We start from the raw sequence: 27,376 nt of genomic DNA, 5'->3' as shown, positions 1-27,376 counted from the left end.
CACACATTAACCCATTCTGAACGGGAACCCATTTTGGTGTTAGCATCATGTTATGCTTTAGCTATTGATTTTTTCAAAAATAGCAGAACGAATGACATTTTTAGAATCTGATCTCAGGTCAGAATGGGTTAATAATCAGACCAGTGTGTGTCCAGTGGAAACCTCGTATGAATCTGATCTCAGGTCAGAATGGGCTAATACATATTTCAATCAATCAATCAAACATTAACCCATTTCGCCGGGGGCGAGTTGTTCAAGGGGCGGGTTGGCCAAGGGGCGACTCGTCTGGTATTCCTACTGTTTCTTTGTACAGTAAGAACAGAGACACTGAGGACGTTCATTATGTATAACTTCACCACAAGCAGCTGAACAACACGCTGAAACGTCTCTAAAAAACCCGGCTAAGGACTTTATTATATCCGCTCCAAAACACCTCAAGGTAAGGACTTTATAATTATATTTATATTTATATATCAGTGTGATTCCGTCGCTGAGTTTGAGGTTAGAAAGTGAGTCACAACAACAACAGGTTGCAGCAGAATGCTAACATGCTAACGGGCTAACGGCGTAGTGTTTAGTTTACAGTGAGATTATTTAATAACCTTTAGAGTATAATATATTAATAATACTAATAATGAACGGCTTAGTGTTTACTACAGTGAGATAATACATAACGCTCACACCGAAAAGAACTGATCTACAAGTTATTAACAACTACATGACTTATGCTAAGCCTGTGAATGGAACGGTACATTAATATAACTGATCTACAAGTTAACAACTACATGAATGCTAAGCCTGTGGATGGAACGGTGTGATCACATTATATTAATGACCAGATGTCAGCAGTATAAGAACAACATGCTGCTAAACCTTGTTTACTTCACCGTTGTGTCCATTTGTACGCCTTTAAAATGTTATGATGAATTGAACAAGGTGGACCCTCTTGGCTCTTGTAAACAACCGTCATGCTTTACGGTGTCGTTCACTCACAGTTTAACAGTCTTTGCGTTGAGTTTGTGCTTGAATGAAATGTACTGTAATTCTGCAAACTGTTAATAAATCAATCGATCGATCGATCGATCAGAGTAGGCTATAGTCTTGGATCACAACGACTGATGTGTTTTGAACTTTTGATTGATTGATTTTGATTGATTGAAATATGTATTAACAGTTTACAGAATTATACAGTATACATTTTAAGCACAAACTCAATACACAGACTGTTAACTGTGAGTGGACGACCCAATTAAGCATTACACTTGTTTACAACAGGGTCCACATTGTTCAATTCATCAAAACATTTAGAGACGTACAAATAGACACTTCTCTATAGCCTATGAGCTTGTAGATCTGCTATTTTCCAATAGCTAAAGCATAACATGATGCTGACACCAAAATGGTTTCCCGTTCAGAATACCATACCATACCATACCATCTTTATTTCTATAGCACATTTAAATAACAACAAGTTGTTCCAAAGTGCTTTACAATAAAATAATAAAAATCACAACTTCATTTAAAAACAAACAACATACAGTACACAGTGTCACTTTCAACATCAAAAAGCTCATACTATGCTAGGAAAAGCCAAAGAATAAAAATATGTCTTGAGGCGTGATTTAAACACCTGAAGAGTGGGGGCCTGTCTTATGTGCAGAGGCAGCTCATTCCAGAGCTTGGGAGCTGCGACTGCAAAAGCCCGGTTCCCTCTGAGCTTTCAGCCTTGATTTAGGCACCACCAGGAGAAGCTGGTCAGAGGACCCGAGGGTCCTTGTGGGAACATACGGTTTGAGTAGTTCAGAGAGATAAATGGGTGCCAAACCATTTAAACATTTAAAAACAAAAAGCAAAACTTTGAAATCAATCCTGTATCGCACAGGAAGCCAATGGAGGGAGGCTAGTACAGGACTAATATGGTCACGCTTACGTGTACCTGTAAGCAACCGTGCGGCGGCATTTTGGACTAACTGTAAGCGAGATATGGAGACCTGGTTGACTCCAATATACAGGGCATTACAGTAGTCGAGGAGGGATGTCATAAAGGCATGGATAACATGGATAGAATGGGTTTGAGCGTCTGCTAAATGCCTAAATGGTAAATGGTGCATTTATATAGCGCCTTTATCCAAGGCGCTTTACAGAGACTGTGCATTACATTCAACCATTCACACACCTTTACAGAGATGGTGCATTACATTCACCCATTCACACACACATTCACACACCGATGGCAGCGGAAACCATGCAAGGCACCAACCAGCACATCGGGAGCAATTAGGGGTTCAGTGTCTTGCTCAAGGACACTTGACCTTACGGTTACCATCCAGACCCCTGAGCCACCACCGCCCTACATTGCCTACATTGTAAATTGTAATTCTCAAACCATTTCATATGTAGGCTAATGTGGGCGCCCATCTGAAAAATATGTCGTTCCAGCCAAGGGACCTCTCCCCAGAAGAAGCAAAGATTTGAGCTAAAAAAAAAAGTTCGCTATGAAAGAATATATATAAATATTTGTGCCACATTTTCTCACGATTTTTCAAAAATAGCAGACGAGTGCCGCGCTACATGACTGAGCTTGTAGATCTGCTGTTTTTCAATGTGTTGTATTTCATCCATTTCAACGTCGATAGAATGGCCCAGGGACCCCCATAAGAGAAGATATTTAGGGCTCTAGCAGTGATTCAGGGACCCCCATCAGAGAAGATATTTAGGGCTCTAGCAGTGATTCAGGGACCCCCATCAGAGAAGATATTTAGGGCTCTAGCAGTGATTCAGGGACCCCCATCAGAGAAGATATTTAGGGCTCTAGCAGTGATTCAGGGACCCCCATAAGGGAAGGTTTTTACAGCTCTAGCAGTGATTCAGGGACCCCCATAAGGGAAGGTTTTTACGGCTCTAGCAGTGATTCAGGGACCCCCATAAGAGAAGGTTTTTACAGCTCTAGCAGTGATTCAGGGACCCCCATAAGGGAAGGTTTTTACGGCTCTAGCAGTGATTCAGGGACCCCCATAAGGGAAGGTTTTTACGGCTCTAGCAGTGATTCAGGGACCCCCATAAGAGAAGGTTTTTACGGCTCTAGCAGTGATTCAGGGACCCCCATAAGAGAAGGTTTTTACAGCTCTAGCAGTGATTCAGGGACCCCAATAAGAGAAGGATTTTACGGCTCTAGCAGTGATTCTCAACCCCGTTTAATTTCAAGGACCCCCAGTTTGACATGCATTAGTTTATGGACCCCCATTTAAAGGAGAAGTCCATGCTAGAATGCTTTCTTATCTTTCTTACCTTTCTTTGTAGTCGTTACGTCCCCACCAAAGAGGTCCAGGTGTTTTTTTGTGCAAAAGCTCCTTATTGGCTATTTTCCCTACCATAAGCCCTCAATGAATTGCATTGCATTGAATGGGAATTTAATGGGGCTATGGGGTGTTGTGCTAATTCACTTATTTCCATCGAAAGAAGTAGTAAAGTGTGCCGCTTGGGATATTATTTACATTATGAAGAGAGGATATATACAAAGAAATTATAATTTTGAGCGATGGAAATAAGCGAATTAGCACAACACCCCATAGCCCCATTCAATCCAATGCAATTCATTGCAATTCATGTAGGGCTTATGGTAGGGGAAATAGCCAATAAGGAGCTTTTGCACAAAATAACACCTGGACCTCTTTGGTGGGGACGTAACGACTACAAAGAAAGGTAAGAAAGCCTTTTAGTATGGAATTCTCCTTTAATGGCATTTCTATCTCTGGGACCCCCAATTTATATTGTAAAATCAATGTTAATTTAACTCTGTGAGGGTACTGGAACTCCCTGGGGGTCCCTCGAGGACCCCTGGAACTCCCTCGAGGACCCCTGGGGGTCCCCGGACCCCCTGGAACTCCCTCGAGGACCCCTGGTAATGTTATTCTCCATAGAAAGAAAAAAAAACAGAACTTCCACAAGCCAGGGGAAGAATGGGTGACGTCAGAGACCTCTGTGGTCTATGCACGGTTCAATAGGAGATAGTGGAGTTGTGTGTGTGTGTGTGTGTGTGTGTGTGTGTGTGTGTGTGTGTGTGTGTGTGTGTGTGTGTGTGTGTGTGTGTGTGTGTGTGTGTGTGTGTGTGTGTGTGTGTGTGTGTGTGTGTGTGTGTGTGTGTGTGTGTGTGTGTGTGTGTGTGCGCTGCTGACAGCAGAGTATTGTGTGTGCAGGACAGTGGAGCAGATATTAGGTCAGCTCTGTGTGTGTGTGTGTGTGCGTGCACGTGCGTGTGCGCGTGTGCGCGTGCGTGCGTGTGTGTGTGTGCGATATTAGGTCATCTATAGGGTGTGTATGGGAGGAGGATGACCATATTAGGTCATACGGTGTTGTTGATGACCAGAACTGGAACCAAATGGACCCCAATGGGTCCATTTTGTACACTCTGAGAGTTAAATAAACGTTGGTTTTACAATATAAATTGGGGGTCCCCAGAGAGAGAGAAATGCCATTAAATGGGGGTCCGTATAGTCGACTAATGCATGTCAAACTGGGGGGGGGGGGGTCCTTCAAATTGAAATTGAAATACAGACTTATAGTATGTTACGTATTCAGTACTAGAATAGCATTTAATGTATTCATAGCACTTTATGCTAAGTATAGCATAGTATGTATAGTTTATATGTATAGTTTTTATTATATAGATATTCAACTGTTAATCAGACCAGTGTGTGTGTCCAGTGGAAACCTCGTATGAATCTGATCTCAGGTCAGAATGGGTTAAAGGGATAGGTCAGATTTTCAGATAGGTCAACAATACAAATAACGTTAGTTTTGTGGATTAATTTACCTTTACTGCATACTGCCCCCCCACAAAATGACCGGAACTACTTAATATCACTAAAACCAGAGCAGAACTCCCACCACGGGACTCGGGGTGATCAATTAATACAGTTGCAACCACTATATTAATGGCAAGTATTTCATACAACTTAAGTAAAAAAATGTATCTGAACTATCCCTTTAAATTCTTAGCTTACGCATGTTTCATGATAACTACGTCTTATGTACAGTATGTGATGTATCGCCATGCTTTCTGTTCCTGCTTACTGTAAATCGCCATTCTGAACGGGAACCCCTTTTTGGTGTTAGCATCACGTTATGCTTTAGCTATTGAAAAATAGCAGATCTACAAGCTCATAGCTCATGAGAAAAATCGAAAGAGCGACTGACATAGAAACATAGCTTTTTCAGAAAACTGTCAGGATGTGGAAGAACATTTGTTAGAATCTGATCTCAGGTCAGAATGTGGTTAAGAAGAGTGTCTGACAAACAGTGTTGTTTTTGGCAGCAAATTTCTATGTTAGTTTTAGTCATTAGTCTCCTGAATAGTTTTCACTTAGTCTTAGTCACATTTTAGTCACCTGGAATGTATTAGTGTTAGTCTAGTTTTAGTCGACTAAATGTCATAAGATTTTAGTCTACTAAATCTACAGGCGATTTAGTCGACTAAAATGTATTTTTGCGGGCCTTGTTGCCGTCATAATTACTTATTTTACACTTGCTGAAAATAGCAGATCTACAAGCTCACAACGCGTCGCGCTGCGACGCGTTGTGAGCTTGTAGATCTGCTATTTTCAGCATGCAAACAAGTGTAAAATGACTTCTACTGGATCTCTTGTCCACTAGTCCCTTACTAACATTTTAGTCTAGTTTTTATTTGTTGACGAAATTGTCAGTATATTTAGTCTTATAGTTTTAGTCACCATAGCATAGTTTTCATTTAGTTTCCATTTAGTTTTCTTCAGTGGAAAAAGGTAGTCGACGGACATTTTTCGTCTTAGTTTTAGTCGACGAAAACAACACTGCTGACAAATGCCTAAATTATTCTCCAGGACCGGTCGGGTTCTCCAGTGGGTCTCCAGTCCAGGACCGGTCGGGTTCTCCAGTGGGTCTCCAGTCCAGGACCGGTCGGGTTCTCCAGTGGGTCTCCAGTCCAGGACCGGTCGGGTCCGGTTCTCTCCAGGCGTACCCTTTTCGGAGGAGGCCGTTTTTGGGGCCATGTCGTGCCGGGACATCCACGCCACCAACGCCTTCTCCTTCCTGGTGGCGCTGGTGGCGGTGGGCGGGCTGGCCGTGGCCACGGTGGTGCCCCAGTGGCGCGTGACGCGCCTGGTGACGTTCAACCGCAACGCCAAGAACGTCAGCGTCTACGACGGCCTGTGGGCCAAGTGTGTGAAGCAGGACGGCTACTCGGGATGCTACTACTACGACTCAGAGGTAGGTCTACTGCTGTGACTCAGAGGTAGGTCTACTGCTGTGACTCAGAGGTAGGTCTACTGCTGTGACTCAGAGGTATGTCTACTGCTGTGACTCAGAGGTAGGTCTACTGCTGTGACTCAGAGGTAGGTCTACTGCTGTGACTCAGAGGTACGTCTACTGCTGTGACTCAGAGGTAGGTCTACTGCTGTGACTCAGAGGTAGGTCTACTGCTGTGACTCAGAGGTATGTCTACTGCTGTGACTCAGAGGTAGGTCTACTGCTGTGACTCAGAGGTAGGTCTACTGCTGTGACTCAGAGGTATGTCTACTGCTGTGACTCAGAGGTACGTCTACTGCTGTGACTCAGAGGTAGGTCTACTGCTGTGACTCAGAGGTACTGCTGTGACTCAGAGGTAGGTCTACTGCTGTGACTCAGAGGTAGGTCTACTGCTGTGACTCAGAGGTATGTCTACTGCTGTGACTCAGAGGTACGTCTACTGCTGTGACTCAGAGGTACGTCTACTGCTGTGACTCAGAGGTAGGTCTACTGCTGTGACTCAGAGGTAGGTCTACTGCTGTGACTCAGAGGTAGGTCTACTGCTGTGACTCAGAGGTATGTCTACTGCTGTGACTCAGAGGTAGGTCTACTGCTGTGACTCAGAGGTATGTCTACTGCTGTGACTCAGAGGTAGGTCTACTGCTGTGACTCAGAGGTATGTCTACTGCTGTGACTCAGAGGTAGGTCTACTGCTGTGACTCAGAGGTAGGTCTACTGCTGTGACTCAGAGGTATGTCTACTGCTGTGACTCAGAGGTAGGTCTACTGCTGTGACTCAGAGGTATGTCTACTGCTGTGACTCAGAGGTATGTCTACTGCTGTGACTCAGAGGTAGGTCTACTGCTGTGACTCAGAGGTACTGCTGTGACTCAGAGGTACGTCTACTGCTGTGACTCAGAGGTACTGCTGTGACTCAGAGGTACTGCTGTGACTCAGAGGTAGGTCTACTGCTGTGACTCAGAGGTATGTCTACTGCTGTGACTCAGAGGTAGGTCTACTGCTGTGACTCAGAGGTATGTCTACTGCTGTGACTCAGAGGTACGTCTACTGCTGTGACTCAGAGGTATGTCTACTGCTGTGACTCAGAGGTACGTCTACTGCTGTGACTCAGAGGTATGTCTACTGCTGTGACTCAGAGGTATGTCTACTGCTGTGACTCAGAGGTAGGTCTACTGCTGTGACTCAGAGGTATGTCTACTGCTGTGACTCAGAGGTACGTCTACTGCTGTGACTCAGAGGTATGTCTACTGCTGTGACTCAGAGGTACGTCTACTGCTGTGACTCAGAGGTATGTCTACTGCTGTGACTCAGAGGTATGTCTACTGCTGTGACTCAGAGGTACGTCTACTGCTGTGACTCAGAGGTATGTCTACTGCTGTGACTCAGAGGTACGTCTACTGCTGTGACTCAGAGGTATGTCTACTGCTGTGACTCAGAGGTACGTCTACTGCTGTGACTCAGAGGTATGTCTACTGCTGTGACTCAGAGGTACGTCTACTGCTGTGACTCAGAGGTATGTCTTACTGCTGTGACTCAGAGGTACGTCTACTGCTGTGACTCAGAGGTATGTCTACTGCTGTGACTCAGAGGTACGTCTACTGCTGTGACTCAGAGGTACGTCTACTGCTGTGACTCAGAGGTATGTCTACTGCTGTGACTCAGAGGTACGTCTACTGCTGTGACTCAGAGGTATGTCTACTGCTGTGACTCAGAGGTATGTCTACTGCTGTGACTCAGAGGTACGTCAGGATGCTACTACTACGACTCAGAGGTACGTCTACTGCTGTGACTCAGAGGTATGTCAGGATGCTACTACTACGACTCAGAGGTACGTCTACTGCTGTGACTCAGAGGTATGTCTACTGCTGTGACTCAGAGGTACGTCAGGATGCTACTACTACGACTCAGAGGTACGTCTACTGCTGTGACTCAGAGGTATGTCTACTGCTGTGACTCAGAGGTACGTCAGGATGCTACTACTACGACTCAGAGGTACGTCTACTGCTGTGACTCAGAGGTATGTCTACTGCTGTGACTCAGAGGTACGTCAGGATGCTACTACTACGACTCAGAGGTACGTCTACTGCTGTGACTCAGAGGTATGTCTACTGCTGTGACTCAGAGGTACGTCAGGATGCTACTACTACGACTCAGAGGTACGTCTACTGCTGTGACTCAGAGGTAGGTCAGGATGCTACTGCTGTGACTCAGAGGTACGTCAGGACGCTACTGCTGTGACTCAGAGGTATGTCTACTGCTGTGACTCAGAGGTAGGTCTACTGCTGTGACTCAGAGGTAGGTCTACTGCTGTGACTCAGAGGTAGGTCAGGATGCTACTGCTGTGACTCAGAGGTACGTCAGGACGCTACTGCTGTGACTCAGAGGTATGTCTACTGCTGTGACTCAGAGGTATGTCTACTGCTATGACTCAGAGGTAGGTCTACTGCTGTGACTCAGAGGTAGGTCTACTGCTGTGACTCAGAGGTACTGCTGTGACTCAGAGGTAGGTCTACTGCTGTGACTCAGAGGTAGGTCTACTGCTGTGACTCAGAGGTACTGCTGTGACTCAGAGGTAGGTCTACTGCTGTGACTCAGAGGTAGGTCTACTGCTGTGACTCAGAGGTAGGTCTACTGCTGTGACTCAGAGGTACGTCAGGATGCTACTACTACGACTCAGAGGTACGTCAGGATGCTACTGCTGTGACTCAGAGGTAGGTCTACTGCTGTGACTCAGAGGTAGGTCTACTGCTGTGACTCAGAGGTACGTCTACTGCTGTGACTCAGAGGTACTGCTGTGACTCAGAGGTAGGTCTACTGCTGTGACTCAGAGGTACGTCTACTGCTGTGACTCAGAGGTACGTCTACTGCTGTGACTCAGAGGTACGTCTACTGCTGTGACTCAGAGGTACGTCTACTGCTGTGACTCAGAGGTACGTCTACTGCTGTGACTCAGAGGTACGTCTATTGCTGTGACTCAGAGGTACTGCTGTGACTCAGAGGTACTGCTGTGACTCAGAGGTAGGTCTACTGCTGTGACTCAGAGGTACGTCTACTGCTGTGACTCAGAGGTACTGCTGTGACTCAGAGGTACTGCTGTGACTCAGAGGTAGGTCTACTGCTGTGACTCAGAGGTAGGTCTACTGCTGTGACTCAGAGGTGCGTTCAGCAGGGACCGTATCAATGTGTTCCGTTCATAAACTACAGTGAAATCTATGGTGGTTAAAATAATATCTTTAACACCGTAATAGTTGGGACGTTCGCGGACTAGACGTGTCACTCTTGTGTTGCACACGCGCTAACATGTGACTAAACGAATGAAAACTCTTCAAGAGACTAACACTATAATAAATAAATAAATCACACCCGTGTGAACTGAGTGGTGCAGTTCCCCCCCCCCCCCGGCAACATTGCAGCACTATCTCTCTCTCTGTTTCTGGCGCCTCCTACTGGTAGCCTATAGTCATAATACTCATGCTCATGGCCACATAGGTATTCAGTATTTTAGCGGTGACGTGAGCGCCCCTCCTGAGATACTTCAGTATTTTAGCTGTGACGTGAGCGCCCCCTCCTGAGATACTTCAGTATTTTAGCTGTGACGTGAGCGCCCCCTCCTGAGATACTTCAGTATTTTAGCTGTGACGTGAGCGCCCCCTCCTGAGATACTTCAGTATTTAGCTGTGACGTGAGCGCCCCCTCCTGAGATACTTCAGTATTTTAGCTGTGACGTGAGCGCCCCCTCCTGAGATACTTCAGTATTTTAGCTGTGACGTGAGCGCCCCCTCCTGAGATACTTCAGTATTTTAGCTGTGACGTGAGCGCCCCCTCCTGAGATACTTCAGTATTTTAGCTGTGACGTGAGCGCCCCCTCCTGAGATACTTCAGTATTTTAGCCGTGACGTGAGCGCCCCCTCCTGAGATACTTCAGTATTTTAGCCGTGACGTGAGCGCCCCCCTCCTGAGATACTTCAGTATTTTAGCTGTGACGTGAGCGCCCCCTCCTGAGATACTTCAGTATTTTAGCTGTGACGTGAGCGCCCCCTCCTGAGATACTTCAGTATTTTAGCTGTGACGTGAGCGCCCCCTCCTGAGATACTTCAGTATTTTAGCTGTGACGTGAGCGCCCCCTCCTGAGATACTTCAGTATTTTAGCTGTGACGTGAGCGCCCCCTCCTGAGATACTTCAGTATTTTAGCGTGACGTGAGCGCCCCCTCCTGAGATACTTCAGTATTTTAGCTGTGACGTGAGCGCCCCCTCCTGAGATACTTCAGTATTTTAGCTGTGACGTGAGCGCCCCCTCCTGAGATACTTCAGTATTTTAGCTGTGACGTGAGCGCCCCCTCCTGAGATACTTCAGTATTTTAGCTGTGACGTGAGCGCCCCCTCCTGAGATACTTCAGTATTTTAGCTGTGACGTGAGCGCCCCCTCCTGAGATACTTCAGTATTTTAGCTGTGACGTGAGCGCCCCCTCCTGAGATACTTCAGTATTTTAGCCGTGACGTGAGCGCCCCCTCCTGAGATACTTCAGTATTTTAGCCGTGACGTGAGCGCCCCCTCCTGAGATACTTCAGTATTTTAGCCGTGACGTGAGCGCCCCCCTCCTGAGATACTTCAGTATTTTAGCCGTGACGTGAGCGCCCCCTCCTGAGATACTTCAGTATTTTAGCTGTGACGTGAGCGCCCCCTCCTGAGATACTTCAGTATTTTAGCTGTGACGTGAGCGCCCCCTCCTGAGATACTTCAGTATTTTAGCTGTGACGTGAGCGCCCCCTCCTGAGATACTTCAGTATTTTAGCCGTGACGTGAGCGCCCCCTCCTGAGATACTTCAGTATTTTAGCCGTGACGTGAGCGCCCCCTCCTGAGATACTTCAGTATTTTAGCCGTGACGTGAGCGCCCCCTCCTGAGATACTTCAGTATTTTAGCCGTGACGTGAGCGCCCCCTCCTGAGATACTTCAGTATTTTAGCTGTGACGTGAGCGCCCCCTCCTGAGATACTTCAGTATTTTAGCTGTGACGTGAGCGCCCCCTCCTGAGATACTTCAGTATTTTAGCTGTGACGTGAGCGCCCCCTCCTGAGATACTTCAGTATTTTAGCCGTGACGTGAGCGCCCCCTCCTGACATACTTCAGTATTTTAGCTGTGACGTGAGCGCCCCCTCCTGAGATACTTCAGTATTTTAGCTGTGACGTGAGCGCCCCCTCCTGAGATACTTCAGTATTTTAGCTGTGACGTGAGCGCCCCCTCCTGAGATACTTCAGTATTTTAGCTGTGACGTGAGCGCCCCCTCCTGAGATACTTCAGTATTTTAGCCGTGACGTGAGCGCCCCCTCCTGAGATACTTCAGTATTTTAGCCGTGACGTGAGCGCCCCCTCCTGAGATACTTCAGTATTTTAGCCGTGACGTGAGCGCCCCCTCCTGAGATACTTCAGTATTTTAGCTGTGACGTGAGCGCCCCCTCCTGAGATACTTCAGTATTTTAGCTGTGACGTGAGCGCCCCCCTCCTGAGATACTTCAGTATTTTAGCTGTGACGTGAGCGCCCCCTCCTGAGATACTTCAGTATTTCAGCCGTGACGTGAGCGCCCCCTCCTGAGATACTTCAGTATTTTAGCCGTGACGTGAGCGCCCCCTCCTGAGATACTTCAGTATTTTAGCCGTGACGTGAGCGCCCCCTCCTGAGATACTTCAGTATTTTAGCTGTGACGTGAGCGCCCCCTCCTGAGATACTTCAGTATTTTAGCTGTGACGTGAGCGCCCCCTCCTGAGATACTTCAGTATTTTAGCCGTGACGTGAGCGCCCCCTCCTGAGATACTTCAGTATTTTAGCTGTGACGTGAGCGCCCCCTCCTGAGATACTTCAGTATTTTAGCTGTGACGTGAGCGCCCCCTCCTGAGATACTTCAGTATTTTAGCTGTGACGTGAGCGCCCCCTCCTGAGATACTTCAGTATTTTAGCTGTGACGTGAGCGCCCCCTCCTGAGATACTTCAGTATTTTAGCTGTGACGTGAGCGCCCCCTCCTGAGATACTTCAGTATTTCAGCCGTGACGTGAGCGCCCCCTCCTGAGATACTTCAGTATTTCAGCCGTGACGTGAGCGCCCCCTCCTGAGATACTTCAGTATTTTAGCCGTGACGTGAGCGCCCCCTCCTGAGATACTTCAGTATTTTAGCCGTGACGTGAGCGCCCCCTCCTGAGATACTTCAGTATTTTAGCTGTGACGTGAGCGCCCCCTCCTGAGATACTTCAGTATTTTAGCTGTGACGTGAGCGCCCCCTCCTGAGATACTTCAGTATTTTAGCCGTGACGTGAGCGCCCCCTCCTGACATACTTCAGTATTTTAGCTGTGACGTGAGCGCCCCCTCCTGAGATACTTCAGTATTTTAGCTGTGACGTGAGCGCCCCCTCCTGAGATACTTCAGTATTTTAGCTGTGACGTGAGCGCCCCCTCCTGAGATACTTCAGTATTTTAGCTGTGACGTGAGCGCCCCCTCCTGAGATACTTCAGTATTTTAGCCGTGACGTGAGCGCCCCCTCCTGAGATAATTCAGTATTTTAGCCGTGACGTGAGCGCCCCCTCCTGAGATACTTCAGTATTTTAGCCGTGACGTGAGCGCCCCCTCCTGAGATACTTCAGTATTTTAGCTGTGACGTGAGCGCCCCCTCCTGAGATACTTCAGTATTTTAGCTGTGACGTGAGCGCCCCCCTCCTGAGATACTTCAGTATTTTAGCTGTGACGTGAGCGCCCCCTCCTGAGATACTTCAGTATTTCAGCCGTGACGTGAGCGCCCCCTCCTGAGATACTTCAGTATTTTAGCCGTGACGTGAGCGCCCCCTCCTGAGATACTTCAGTATTTTAGCCGTGACGTGAGCGCCCCCTCCTGAGATACTTCAGTATTTTAGCTGTGACGTGAGCGCCCCCTCCTGAGATACTTCAGTATTTTAGCTGTGACGTGAGCGCCCCCTCCTGAGATACTTCAGTATTTTAGCTGTGACGTGAGCGCCCCCTCCTGAGATACTTCAGTATTTTAGCCGTGACGTGAGCGCCCCCTCCTGAGATACTTCAGTATTTTAGCTGTGACGTGAGCGCCCCCTCCTGAGATACTTCAGTATTTTAGCTGTGACGTGAGCGCCCCCTCCTGAGATACTTCAGTATTTTAGCTGTGACGTGAGCGCCCCCTCCTGAGATACTTCAGTATTTTAGCTGTGACGTGAGCGCCCCCTCCTGAGATACTTCAGTATTTTAGCTGTGACGTGAGCGCCCCCCTCCTGAGATACTTCAGTATTTTAGCTGTGACGTGAGCGCCCCCTCCTGAGATACTTCAGTATTTTAGCTGTGACGTGAGCGCCCCCTCCTGAGATACTTCAGTATTTTAGCTGTGACGTGAGCGCCCCCTCCTGAGATACTTACGGGTCCTACTTTTGTGTCGCTTTTGTGTCCCCATGGAGTTATACTGTGACGCTCCGTCGGACTAAATCTGAGACGAAAACAACCACGAAAGTCTCATTTTACCGCTTTCCTTTCCTCGCAACAACAAAGCTGCTGCTCTCCCAAATTTGACAGTGACAGGCCGTCTGCCCCACATGGAATACTATCGCCATTTTATTTGATTGTGTCAAATAAATCCTCATTAATGCAAACTAGATTCAACATACTCAAGCCTGCACACATTCTAAATATACCCCAGAAATATTTTACCGATCAAATGGACTGTTGCCACCTTCAATAATAATGATAATAATAGTCTTTATTGCCTCCACATCATATATTTTTGTTGTCATGGACACTTGTACAAAACATTAATAATTCCACTCGAGTTGGAAGCATTAAGACCCATTTTAACCCTCAATGGCTTCCTTTCTGAAAAATAACGTCACTGTAAAAAGATTCACGCGTTTAGATATTCAATTTACAATGAGATGCGGACGGGAGCTGGTGCCACTTGGACCCGGACGTAACGCAGCACTACAAAATGACGTCGGACTTAAATACTGAATAGGCACGGACATTGCTGCATGTAGGAGTGGCTGCACCGCTCAAAAACAACACGTGTGTGTGTGTGTACAGACTGCCATCAGACTGACTGTTCAATGCCCCTCCCCCCAAATGGTCCATTTGTGTCTGTTTTGTATTTTTCTATTATTTGTCTGTCCAGTAGTTTTGAGCTCTTATGCACTTTATGCTTGTGTGTGTGCGTGTGCGTGTGTGTGTGCGTGCGTGTGTGTGTGTGTGTGCGTGTGCGTGTGTTGTGTTCCAGTGGTATTCCAAAGTGGACCAGCTGGACCTTCGTCTGCTCCAGTTCTGCCTCCCCGTGGCGGTGCTGTTGGGCGCGGGGGCGTGTCTGCTCTGCCTGTCGGGCATGTGTAAGACCTGCTGCTGCTCGGACGGACCCGAGCCCGACATGAAGACCGCCTCCTGCCTGGTCAACAGCGCCGGATGCCACCTGGTGGCCGCCACCTTCCTCTTCCTGGGCGGGGCCATAGGCTCCGCCCCCTCGGTCTGGTTCCTGTTCCGCACCAAGGAGCTGAACGCCCGGTGAGAGAACGCGTTCTATGAGTTAACTTAACAGATTCTATACATAGGACGTCTGAGAACGTCATAGGATACCGAACTATTAGTTCTAATGACGTGTGAGGACGTCCTAGCGACGTCCCAGCGACGCGGGGCGAGATATTAATATTCAGAATTATTCCTATTTTTTTTTTGGCATTTCGCTTTTCGCTTGCCGTATGCTAACGCTCAGTGCAACTATTAGCTTGTTATTGACTCCCATGTTAGCGCGGCGGAAAGAATGACTCGTATCTCCTAATCCAGGGCGCTCTCCGTGGTGATGAATAGAGCGATATGCTGGCGCTTCATTTCTGCTCCTCATCCGTCTCTCACGCTTTTTGGAGCGTAAAACAATATATTAAGATGATCGGGGATGTGAGGTCCCTTTGTAAAGTCAACTTTTTTAGGCAAGTGTTTCCTGTTTCATGGCTTTCAAAGTAAAAGCGTTCAGACAACTCTGGCACTCTATAGCCTTTATTTTGAAGGCACTTCCTGTACTAGATGGGTTAACACCCCGAGCGGCAAGGACGGAGTTCTCCGTTCTATCGATTAGTAACGCCCAGCGTTACTAATTAGTTCCAGGTAGTTCCAGGTCGTTCCAGGTAGTTCCAGGTCGTTCCAGGTCGTTCCAGGTAGTTCCAGGTCGTTCCAGGTAGTTCCAGGTCGTTCCAGGTCGTTCCAGGTCGTTCCAGGTCGTTCCAGGTAGTTCCAGGTCGTTCCAGGTAGTTCCAGGTCGTTCCAGGTCGTTCCAGGTCGTTCCAGGTCGTTCCAGGTAGTTCCAGGTCGTTCCAGGTAGTTCCAGGTCGTTCCAGGTCGTTCCAGGTCGTTCCAGGTAGTTCCAGGTCGTTCCAGGTCGTTCCAGGTCGTTCCAGGTCGTTCCAGGTAGTTCCAGGTCGTTCCAGGTAGTTCCAGGTCGTTCCAGGTCGTTCCAGGTCGTTCCAGGTCGTTCCAGGTAGTTCCAGGTCGTTCCAGGTAGTTCCAGGTCGTTCCAGGTCGTTCCAGGTCGTTCCAGGTAGTTCCAGGTCGTTCCAGGTCGTTCCAGGTCGTTCCAGGTCGTTCCAGGTCGTTCCAGGTCGTTCCAGGTCGTTCCAGGTCGTTCCAGGTCCCTGGAACAACATATTTCCAGATGGGGCTCGGCGGCCAATGTCATCATTTGGCATGAATATGTTTGAGAACAACTGACATGGAAAGAATGAATGGCCTGAATGGGTTAAGGGCCGATTCATACTCCTATTTTACCGCTGTTTAACACATTTAGTACCGGGAGTGCCTTCAAAATAAAGGCTATAGAGTGCCAGAGTTGTCTGATCGCTTTTACTTTGAAAGCCATGAAACAGGAAACACTTGCCTAAAAAAGTTGACTTTACAAAGAGACCTCACATCCCCGATCATCTTAACCCTTTTACTGCTGCCATTTATTGAGAAATTAGGACCTAATTCATGCCAGCATTTTTTTTATTTGAGCTCTTATTTTGAAAAGCCACATTTTGCCTCAACCGGAAGTGAGCTTATCCCTGCCAGCTTTACGTTGCCAAGACAACCTTTGTTTACATGATCGAATCAATGCCGGTACATTTTAGCCATCCACAACGTCGGCTCGTGCCGTCAAAGAAACGCTGTTTTGACCAAAAATGCCATCTGGGACAAGGAATAGGAGATACAGGCGATTGAAAGAAATGGATAGAATGGATTCTTATGGTGACGGTGAATTAATATGAACGATCCAGTGCAGTGCTAACAACACTGCTAGCTAACCGGCTAACGTGAGTAGCATTATGGCTTGATCAATCATATGCACTATAAAAGTGCTATTGCCGAAGGGCTTCGGCAATGGCAGCAAGCGTTAATATCAAATTAATGCTTCAATTGCCGAAGGGCTTCGGCAATGGCAGGAAGACGGTTAATATATTGTTTTACGCTCCAAAAAGCGTTCATATTTTGCGTGAGAGACGGATGAGGAGCAGAAATGAAGTGCCAGCATATCGATCCATTCATCACCACGGAGAGCGCCCTGGATTAGGAGATACGAGTCATTCTTTCCGCCGCGCTAACATGGGAGTCAATAACAAGCTAATAGTTGCACTGAGCGTTAGCATACGGCAAGCGAAAAGCAAAAATAGGAAAATTCCTAATATTCTTGCGTCGCTGGGACGTCGCTGGGACGTCGCTGGGACGTCCTCACACGTCAGAGGCACTAATATTTCGGGATCCTTATGACGTGCTCACACGTGTTTTGTTTTAATTGTGTTAACCTAAGGGCCGATTCATACTCCTATGTTACCGCTGTTTAACCTAAGGGCCGATTCATACTCCTATGTTACCGCTGTTTAACCTAAGGGCCGATTCATACTCCTATGTTACCGCTGTTTAACCTAAGGGCCGATTCATACTCCTATGTTACCGCTGTTTAACCTAAGGGCCGATTCATACTCCTATGTTACCGCTGTTTAACCTAAGGGCCGATTCATACTCCTATGTTACCGCTGTTTAACCTAAGGGCCGATTCATACTCCTATGTTACCGCTGTTTAACCTAAGGGCCGATTCATACTCCTATTTTACCGCTGTTTAACCTAAGGGCCGATTCATACTCCTATTTTACCGCTGTTTAACCTAAGGGCCGATTCATACTCCTATGTTACCGCTGTTTAACCTAAGGGCCGATTCATACTCCTATTTTACCGCTGTTTAACCTAAGGGCCGATTCATACTCCTATTTTACCGCTGTTTAACCTAAGGGCCGATTCATACTCCTATGTTACCGCTGTTTAACCTAAGGGCCGATTCATACTCCTATGTTACCGCTGTTTAACCTAAGGGCCGATTCATACTCCTATGTTACCGCTGTTTAACCTAAGGGCCGATTCATACTCCTATGTTACCGCTGTTTAACCTAAGGGCCGATTCATACTCCTATTTTACCGCTGTTTAACTTAAGGGCCGATTCATACTCCTATTTTACCGCTGTTTAACCTAAGGGCCGATTCATACTCCTATTTTACAGCTGTTTCGGCGCTGTAGTGCCAAATGATTTCGGCTCGTCAGAAATTTTCAGTAGCACCGAAGAGCCGACTTAAGGACGGTACCCCCCCCCCCCCCCCCCCCCCGAACCTCAAATGACGTCACATTGTAGGCTCTACAGAGCTAAATGACGTCACATTGTAGGCTCTACAGAGCCAAATGACGTCACATTGTAGGCTCTACAGAGCCAAATGACGTCACATTGTAGGCTCTACAGAGCCAAATGACGTCACATTGTAGTCTCTACAGAGCCAAATGACGTCACATTGTAGGCTCTACAGAGCCAAATGACGTCACATTGTAGTCTCTACAGAGCCAAATGACGTCACATTGTAGGCTCTACAGAGCCAAATGACGTCACATTGTAGGCTCTACAGAGCCAAATGACGTCACATTGTAGGCTCTACAGAGCTCTAAAATAGGAGTATGAATCGGCCCTAACGCTGCCCCCCCCCCCCCCCCCCCCCCCAGGTACGGGCCCCTCTTCTCCGACGGCTTCGCCCCCTACGTGGCCATCGGCTGCAGCGGCGGGCTGGCGGGCGCCGCCCTGCTGACCTTCATGTGGTACTGCATGTGCAAGACGCTGCCCTCCCCCTTCTGGCTGCCGCTGCCCTCGCTGCCCTCCTCCCCCTCCCACGCCCAGAACGGCTACCCCCCCCCCTCCTCCGGGCCCTTCATGCCCACCGTGGTGGGGGCCCAGCCTCAGGCGGGGGGGGCCCCGGGGGGCCCCTGCTACGCCCAGAGTGTTGTGATGGCCGCCGCCGGCACGGCGCCAATGCCCCCTCAGGTACGCTACAGGTCCTTAACACAATTAAAACAAAACACGTGTGAGCACGTCATAGGATACCGAAATATTAGTACATATGACGTGTGAGGACGTCCTAGCGACGTCCCAGCGACGTCCCAGCGACGTCCTAGCGACGTCCCAGCGACGTCCCAGCGACGCAAGAATATTCAGAATTTTCCTATTTTTTTTTTTTGGCATTTTGCTTTTCGCTTGCCGTATGCTAACGCTCAGTGCAACTATTAGCTTGTTATTGACTCCCATGTTAGCGCGGCGGAAAGAATGACTCATATCTCCTAATCCAGGGCGCTCTCCGTGGTGATGAATAGAGCGATATGCTGGCGCTTCATTTCTGCTCCTCATCCGTCTCTCCCGCAAAATATGAACGCTTTTTGGAGCGTAAAACAATATATTAAGATGATCGGGGATGTGAGGTCTCTTTGTAAAGTCAACTTTTTTAGGCAAGTGTTTCCTGTTTCATGGCTTTCAAAGTAAAAGCGATCAGACAACTCTGGCACTCTATAGCCTTTATTTTGAAGGCACTCCCGGTACTAAATGTGTTAAGAGGAAGCAATCTGATTGGTTGAAACGGCCTTCTAGCCGTGGTTCAAACCAGCACCGTTCAACACCCAATCAAAACAAAGAATTCAGCCGCTCTGTTCTCCCAGAGCGCTAGCAAACTCGGTGGCTAGGCTAGCTAGTTTATTGGGACGTTTGTGGTCGTAGTGACTACATCGGTCATTATTTAAAAATATATATTCTTTCAGCGATTTTCTTAGTTTTAAGAAGTTTTAACGTGATTATTGTCACTTCAGTGATGCTTGCGGAACTCAACTTCGTCTCGTTCCTGACCGCATCACTGTCGTGGCAATAATCACGTTAAACCACACCCTCTCGTTAAACCACACCCTCTCGTTAGACCACACCCTCTCGTTAAACCACACCCTCTCGTTAAACCACAGCCTCTCGTTAAACCACACCCTCTCGTTAAACCACAGCCTCTCGTTAAACCACACCCTCTCGTGTAAATAAAGTCAAACTAATTCTCCCTAAAACCCCAGATAGTGGCTTTAGAAAGATGAGACAAAGATGGAGCCCCATGTCTATTATAGCCAGGATATACAAAAAACCCTACCCTAATCTGCTAATATAACTCAAAATCAAATGATCGGAATCGGATCGGAAGCTAATAAAAACGTGATCGGGATCCTAGAATGTACCGTTAAAATGATCCCTAGAATGTACCGTTAAAATGATCCCTAGAATGTACCGTTAAAATGATCCCTAGAATGTACCGTTAAAATGATATCTAGAATGTACCGTTAAAATGATATCTAGAATGTACCGTTAAAATGATCCTGAGAATGTACCGTTAAAATGATCCCTAGAATGTACCATTAAAATGATATCTAGAATGTACCGTTAAAATGATCCCTAGAATGTACCGTTAAAATGATCCCTAGAATGTACCGTTAAAATGATCCCTAGAATGTACCGTTAAAATGATATCTAGAATGTACCGTTAAAATGATATCTAGAATGTACTGTTAAAATGATATCTAGAATGTACCGTTAAAATGATCCCTAGAATGTACCATTAAAATGATATCTAGAATGTACCGTTAAAATGATCCCTAGAATGTACCGTTAAAATGATATCTAGAATGTACCGTTAAAATGATATCTAGAATGTACCGTTAAAATGATCCCTAGAATGTACCGTTAAAATGATATCTAGAATGTACTGTTAAAATGATATCTAGAATGTACCGTTAAAATGATCCCTAGAATGTACCATTAAAATGATATCTAGAATGTACCGTTAAAATGATATCTAGAATGTGTAATGGAATCTGTGGACATATGCTCAAAAGACAAAACACAATAATGAATAATGAGGCAACACAATCATTCGGAGTTTATAGAGTATAGGGATTTACTCGAGTAGGAGACGAGACTTACATGAATGAACCTGTCCTCATGTATGGAAACCCAGTCTGGCTCCCCGAGTGTAAACAAACGACAGCCTTTTATAGCTCTTGTCTTCCCCCACACAGACAACCCCCAACATACAGCCACACGGCATTCACCACATGGGACAGTGACGTCATAAAACACTTGGAGTATTATTACAATGTTTATCTCTAAATTTCCACGACATTAGTACCGTTAAAATGATATCTAGAATGTACCGTTAAAATGATATCTAGAATGTACCGTTAAAATGATCCCTAGAATGTACCGTTAAAATGATCCCTAGAATGTACCGTTAAAATGATCCCTAGAATGTACCGTTAAAATTATCCCTAGAATGTACCGTTAAAATTATCCCTAGAATGTACCGTTAAAATGATATCTAGAATGTACCGTTAAAATGATCCCTAGAATGTACCGTTAAAATGATATCTAGAATGTACCGTTAAAATGATCCCTAGAATGTACCATTAAAATGATATCTAGAATGTACCGTTAAAATGATCCCTAGAATGTACCGTTAAAATTATATCTAGAATGTACCGTTAAAATGATCCCTAGAATGTACCGTTAAAATGATCCCTAGAATGTACCGTTAAAATGATATCTAGAATGTACCGTTAAAATGATCCCTAGAATGTACCGTTAAAATGATATCTAGAATGTACCGTTAAAATGATCCCTAGAATGTACCGTTAAAATGATCCCTAGAATGTACCGTTAAAATGATATCTAGAATGTACCGTTAAAATGATCCCTAGAATGTACCGTTAAAATGATATCTAGAATGTACCGTTAAAATGATCCCTAGAATGTACCGTTAAAATGATATCTAGAATGTACCGTTAAAATGATCCCTAGAATGTACCGTTAAAATGATCCCTAGAATGTACCGTTAAAATGATATCTAGAATGTACCGTTAAAATGATCCCTAGAATGTACCGTTAAAATGATATCTAGAATGTACCGTTAAAATGATCCCTAGAATGTACCGTTAAAATGATATCTAGAATGTACCGTTAAAATGATCCCTAGAATGTACCGTTAAAATGTCATATTCTATACCCTACAAGTATAATTGAATGTGTCAAACTGACATATTGAGCCTATACACACAGTATAAGCCTTCCCACAGTAGGCCTCCTTCACATTCAGTAGATCCTGTGATCTGCTGTGGCCAGATGTAATTTCCTGGGGTTTATTAGGACTATAGTAAATAATACAAAAATAAATCACCGTCAAATTTGGTAAAAAAAATACATATTTAGCCCCATGCTCGAATGCCCCCGCCCCCCTTTCAAAAAGAGCTAAAATCCCTAAAACGAAAGAAAGCAGCAAATGAAAGAAAATGAACACTCAACCTTTTAGTTTCTCTAATAACAACCTAAAACATCAACCTTGGTTGAAAAAAACTAAAGTTGTCCTTTAAATCAGGCTATTCTCGGCCAATATTGAACCGATTGTTCTAATTCCAAATGGCCTATAATCCGTGAAGTGTAAATTTTCATTGGGTGTATAATTCATGTTTTTTTATATGCTTTTATTAATCAGACCAGTGTGTGTCCAGTGGAAACCTCGTATGAATCTGATCTCAGGTCAGAATGGGTTAAATGATATGGAGTGAGATGCTATGGGCATATAGTTCACGTGCACCGCATGGCGCTCTGCTTGACCATTACATTTCCTATCTCCTGTAACCTAACCTGTGGGGTTTAGCCACTTGACTACACACAGTAGGACTACAGTAGGCTATGTGTAGTTATAGGCCAATAAATTATGGTTTTAATCAATTGCAATCTACCGGTACGTACAGTAGGCCTACAGTTTATAATGAAATGTCTCTTTTCCACCAGGTCTACATGTCCCAGATGTCGGTACCGGACGGCTACGGATCAGAGGTGTACAGCTACGCCCCGTCCCAAAGCTACGCCCCCTCCCAGGGTTACGCCCCCTCCCAGGGTTACGCCCCCTCCCAGGGTTACGCCCCCTCCCAGGGTTACGCCCCCTCCCAGGGTTACGCCCCTTCTCAGCAGGGTTACGCCCAAAGCTACGCCCCCTCCCAGCAGGGCCCCGCCTCCAGCTACGCGGGGGCGGGGCAGCGCTACTCCACGCGCTCCCGCATGTCCGCCATCGAGATCGACATCCCCGTGCTCACAACGCAGCAACGTTAATTAACCCTTTCACCGCTTCATTCATCCTGAGCCCGCCCCCTTTCATGACCACGCCCAGCCCCGCCCCCTTTCATGACCACGCCCAGCCCCGCCCCCTTTCATGACGACGCCCAGGCCCAGCCCCGCCCCCTTCCATGGCCACGCCCAGGCCCAGCCCCGCCCCCTTCCATGGCCCAGGAAATGATTCCCCGTTCATTTTCCTCGTAGACATTTCAAAACGTATTTATTTAAAGACCTTTATAAGCATGTCGTACGAAGCCAACTCGAACAACAAACACAATATTTTGGACCAAACCAAATAATTACAAAGAAGACAAAACTTTCTTTCAAATTATTTGTATAAGCGTGTCGTACGAAGCCAACTCGAACAACAAACACAATATTTTGGACCAAACCAAATAATTACAAAGAAGACAAAACTTTCTTTCAAATTATTTGTTCGGCCCCCAAAATATTGTGTTTGTTGTTCGAGTTGGCTTCGTACGACGCTTATAAAGGTCTTTAAATAAATACCTTTACTGTTCGTACGACGCTTATAAAGGTCTTTAAATAAATACCTTTACTGTTCGTACGACGCTTATAAAGGTCTTTAAATAAATACCTTTACTGTCTACGAGGAAAATTAACGGGGAATCATTTCCTGGGCCCTGGTAGGGGGAGGGGCTGGTAGGGGGGGGGGGCTCGTAGGGGGAGGGGCAGGTAGGGGGGGGGGATGTTGGGAACCTTTATTTTTTTGCACTGTGGTTGGATTGTGAGATAGAATACGTTACATACCGTACGCAGCATGAAGGATTTATTAACACAGATACACCATGGAACCAAATGGACCCCACTGGGTCCCATGTGGAACCAAATGGACCCCACTGGGTCCATGTGGAACCAAATGGACCCCGCTGGGTCCCATGTGGAACCAAATGGACCCCGCTGGGTCCATGTGTATCTGTTACCATTTGAATTTAAATATTGTACATTTTAATGTTGAAACTGTTGTTTTTATTTGCATTTTCCACACATCAATTAACCCATTCTGGCCAGGAACCCCTTTTGGCTGTTTTAAACATTATCTTATAATTTAGCTGTTGAAAAATAGCAGATCTACAAGATCTAGCATACGCTACGCTATGAGCTTGTAAGTCTGCTATTTATTTATTTTAAATCTTTGAATATATATTCTTTCAAAGTGATTGTTTTTAACTGGGGTCTAAATGGGTTAACTCTAACTAACTAAACTAAAAGTATGTTGTTCTATCCTGAGTATCTTTAGGACTTTAAGGTTTAGGACTTAAAGGTTTTATGACATTAATTTTCATTTATTTTTCTTTTTTCTTTTAGGTTTTAGGTTTTATGACCTCAATTACACCCAAAAAACCTGAACTTTGAACATTCAGTGGATTTTCTGTGGTCTGAAGTTTTCTTTGGGGTTTGGAAGCCTTTTGAGCTACAATGAAAACAGGCAACACGGTGAAAACAGTGACATCTGCTGGCAAATCCCATTGACATATATGGGATTTGCAGGCTCTTACATCACAAACTGCCGGCAAATCAAAACACCTGTTTGAGCCAGAAAACCCCAGATCACAGAAAATCTATTGAATGTTAAAAGTTCATGTTTTTTGGGTGCAATTGAGCTCACTGTTATGACGCTCACTACTACAGAGCGTTGCAGTCCCTCCCCCTTTCAGAACAACGAGTGGCCCAGGAAATTAATCCCAATGCATTTCCCCATATAAGGCAGTTCTTATTTAATTTATCTAAAGACCTTTTTAAGCGTCGTACGAAGCCAACTCTTGTCGTGACAAATCATGACAACACACACAATATTTTGGACCAAACAAAGAATTAGAATGAAGAAAAACAACAAAAAAAGTGTTGTAACCTGCCGTTTTTTTTCTACTTTCTAATTCTTTGTTTGGTCCAAAATATTGTGTGTGTTGTCATGATTCGTCACGACAAGAAGTTGGCTTCGTACGACGCTTTAAAGGTCTTTAAATAAATACTTTAAGAAATGCCTATATATGGTCAAAATGCATGGCGATTCATTTCCTGGGCCACTCGTTCTGAAAGGGGGAGGGACTGCGACGCCCCTATAGGATAGCTCTCACTATTATGACGCTCACTACATAATATTAACATTCACGTTAATAAGTTACAATAGAGCACCGAAGTCTGACGTCATCATCGCTAGAGGGCGCTATAAGTCCACGGGTTCATGCACTTTTTATTTGCATTGTGATCTTAGTATGTCTCATATAAGAACTGTGTCTTATTTGCATTGTAATCCCCATAGGGCGGTCTTAGTATGTCTCATATAAGAACTGTGTCTTATTTGCATTGTAATCCCCATAGGGGGGTCTTAGTATGTCTCATATAAGAACTGTGTCTTATTTGCATTGTAATCCCCATAGGGGGGTCTTAGTATGTCTCATTATGTGACCAGATGTGACTGATAACTGCAAGTGATGTTTAAATACTTCATGTCCGAAATAATTAAGACTTCTTTTTTTTATGGCCGAAATTGAGACGGATAGATGGATATATACATTTTGTAATTGTTATTTTATACTGTTGTTACAGTAAGCGCGTGTTATTTTATACTGTTGTTACAGTAAGCGCGTGTTATTTTATATTGTTGTTACAGTAAGCGTGTGTTCCAGCCATGCTTTTACTCCCAATTGTTGTTTTATTATTGTGAGATCTGCTGACACGATGTTTCTTTAACCCATTCTGGTGTTTTTTTAAAGCATCATGTTGTGCTTTAGCTATTGGAAAATAGCAGATCTACAAGCTCATAGCGCGGCACTCGGTGCCAGCTATTTTTTCAGCTATTTGTCACTAGCTAAAGTATAACATGTTTTAAAACACCAACAGGGTTAATCAGATGGTCTCCGCTTCACCATGAGGTCCTGACTTAAAGAATGGGTTAATATTAATCAGATCTACTTCACCATGAGGTCCTGACTTAAAGAATGGGTTAATATTAATCAGATCTACTTCACCATGAGGTCCTGACTTAAAGAATGGGTTAATATTAATCAGATCTACTTCACCATGAGGTCCTGACTTAAAGAATGGGTTAATATTAATCAGATCTACTTCACCATGAGGTCCTGACTTAAAGAATGGGTTAATATTAATCAGATCTACTTCACCATGAGGTCCTGACTTAAAGAATGGGTTCATATTAATCAGATCTACTTCACCATGAGGTCCTGACTTAAAGAATGGGTTAATATTAATCAGATCTACTTCACCATGAGGTCCTGACTTAAAGAATGGGTTAATATTAATCAGATCTACTTCACCATGAGGTCCTGACTTAAAGAATGGGTTAATATTAATCAGATCTACTTCACCATGAGGTCCTGACTTAAAGAATGGGTTAATATTAATCAGATCTACTTCACCATGAGGTCCTGACTTAAAGAATGGGTTAATATTAATCAGATCTACTTCACCATGAGGTCCTGACTTAAAGAATGGGTTCATATTAATCAGATCTACTTCACCATGAGGTCCTGACTTAAAGAATGGGTTCATATTAATCAGATCTACTTCATCATGAGGTCCTGACTTAAAGAATGGGTTAATATTAATCAGATCTACTTCACCATGAGGTCCTGACTTAAAGAATGGGTTAATATTAATCAGATCTACTTCATCATGAGGTCCTGACTTAAAGAATGGGTTAATATTAATCAGATCTACTTCATCATGAGGTCCTGACTTAAAGAATGGGTTAATATTAATCAGATCTACTTCACCATGAGGTCCTGACTTAAAGAATGGGTTCATATTAATCAGATCTACTTCATCATGAGGTCCTGACTTAAAGAATGGGTTCATATTAATCAGATCTACTTCATCATGAGGTCCTGACTTAAAGAATGGGTTAATATTAATCAGATCTACTTCACCATGAGGTCCTGACTTAAAGAATGGGTTAATATTAATCAGATCGTCTCTACTTCATCATGACTTAAAGGGCAGCTATTTTTAATTGTATTAATTTAACATCCTTATCTAGTGTTTCTGTTACTCATCAAATGACAACGGGGAACACACTACACTAAATACATTTAAATGACTACGGGCACACATTACACTAAATACATTTAAGAAAATGTGTTACAGGAATAATAATTATAATGTCTATTATTTTGTAATTCCAGTCTTCAACACTGTGCCAGTCTGGTCTGGACCAGGTTCTGGTCTGGACCAGGTTCTGGTCTGGACCAGGTTCTGGTCTGGTTCTGAACCCGCTTGGATACGGAGCCAAAATGAACCGCCTGTATAATTATGACTGTTTTTCTTTTGTGCATTTTGTAGCAAAGATAATTAAGATATCCTAAAGATATCCCAAAGATATCCTAAAGATATCCCAAAGATATCCTAAAGATATCCTAAAGATATCCCAGCAAACGAATCGTGCCTCGACCTCGATGTCTGCTTTTTTTTATATATATATATTTTTTTTATCCCACGATTTTGTAACCCATTTTTCACCCCTGTGTCAATCATCTAATGTGATCCTAGGCTCTACACACCCTCCACCAACCTAGTCCCCATATATGGGGGACAAGGGGAGACCAACCTA

The 27,376-nt window shown here is 45.1% G+C and overlaps 2 protein-coding genes across 2 annotated transcripts in view; one reads left to right on the top strand and one right to left on the bottom strand.

Annotated features, from left to right (window-relative positions):
• adam22 (ADAM metallopeptidase domain 22) overlaps window positions 1–27,376 on the bottom strand; it is a gene marked incomplete at both ends in the record, with an annotated part of 172,867 nt that overhangs the window by 88,550 nt on the left and 56,941 nt on the right.
• Window positions 322–23,052, top strand: cldn12 (claudin 12). The gene is made up of 5 exons (XM_083761054.1): window positions 322–439; window positions 5,859–6,243; window positions 14,540–14,817; window positions 18,324–18,639; window positions 22,465–23,052. The coding sequence occupies exons 2-5, from the start codon at window positions 6,025–6,027 to the stop codon at window positions 22,780–22,782; spliced, it is 1,131 nt and encodes a 376-aa protein (XP_083617180.1). The 5' UTR covers window positions 322–439; window positions 5,859–6,024; the 3' UTR covers window positions 22,783–23,052.

This window comes from Protomyctophum parallelum (genome assembly GCF_964188405.1).
Source record: "Protomyctophum parallelum genome assembly, chromosome: 3".
Lineage (NCBI taxonomy): Eukaryota > Metazoa > Chordata > Actinopteri > Myctophiformes > Myctophidae > Protomyctophum > Protomyctophum parallelum.
The sequence above is the reverse complement of the archived record's forward strand: the minus strand, read 5'-3'. Positions and strand labels throughout refer to the sequence as shown.

Excerpts from the sequence above, each read along its gene's own strand:
- cldn12 (XM_083761054.1), top strand. The coding sequence starts at position 6,025 with ATGTCGTGCCGGGACATCCACGCCACCAACGCCTTCTCCTTCCTGGTG. Across the intron at positions 6,244-14,539 it reads GCTACTACTACGACTCAGAG|TGGTATTCCAAAGTGGACCA; the intron begins GTAGGTCTACTG and ends GTTGTGTTCCAG. Across the intron at positions 14,818-18,323 it reads ACCAAGGAGCTGAACGCCCG|GTACGGGCCCCTCTTCTCCG; the intron begins GTGAGAGAACGC and ends CCCCCCCCCCAG.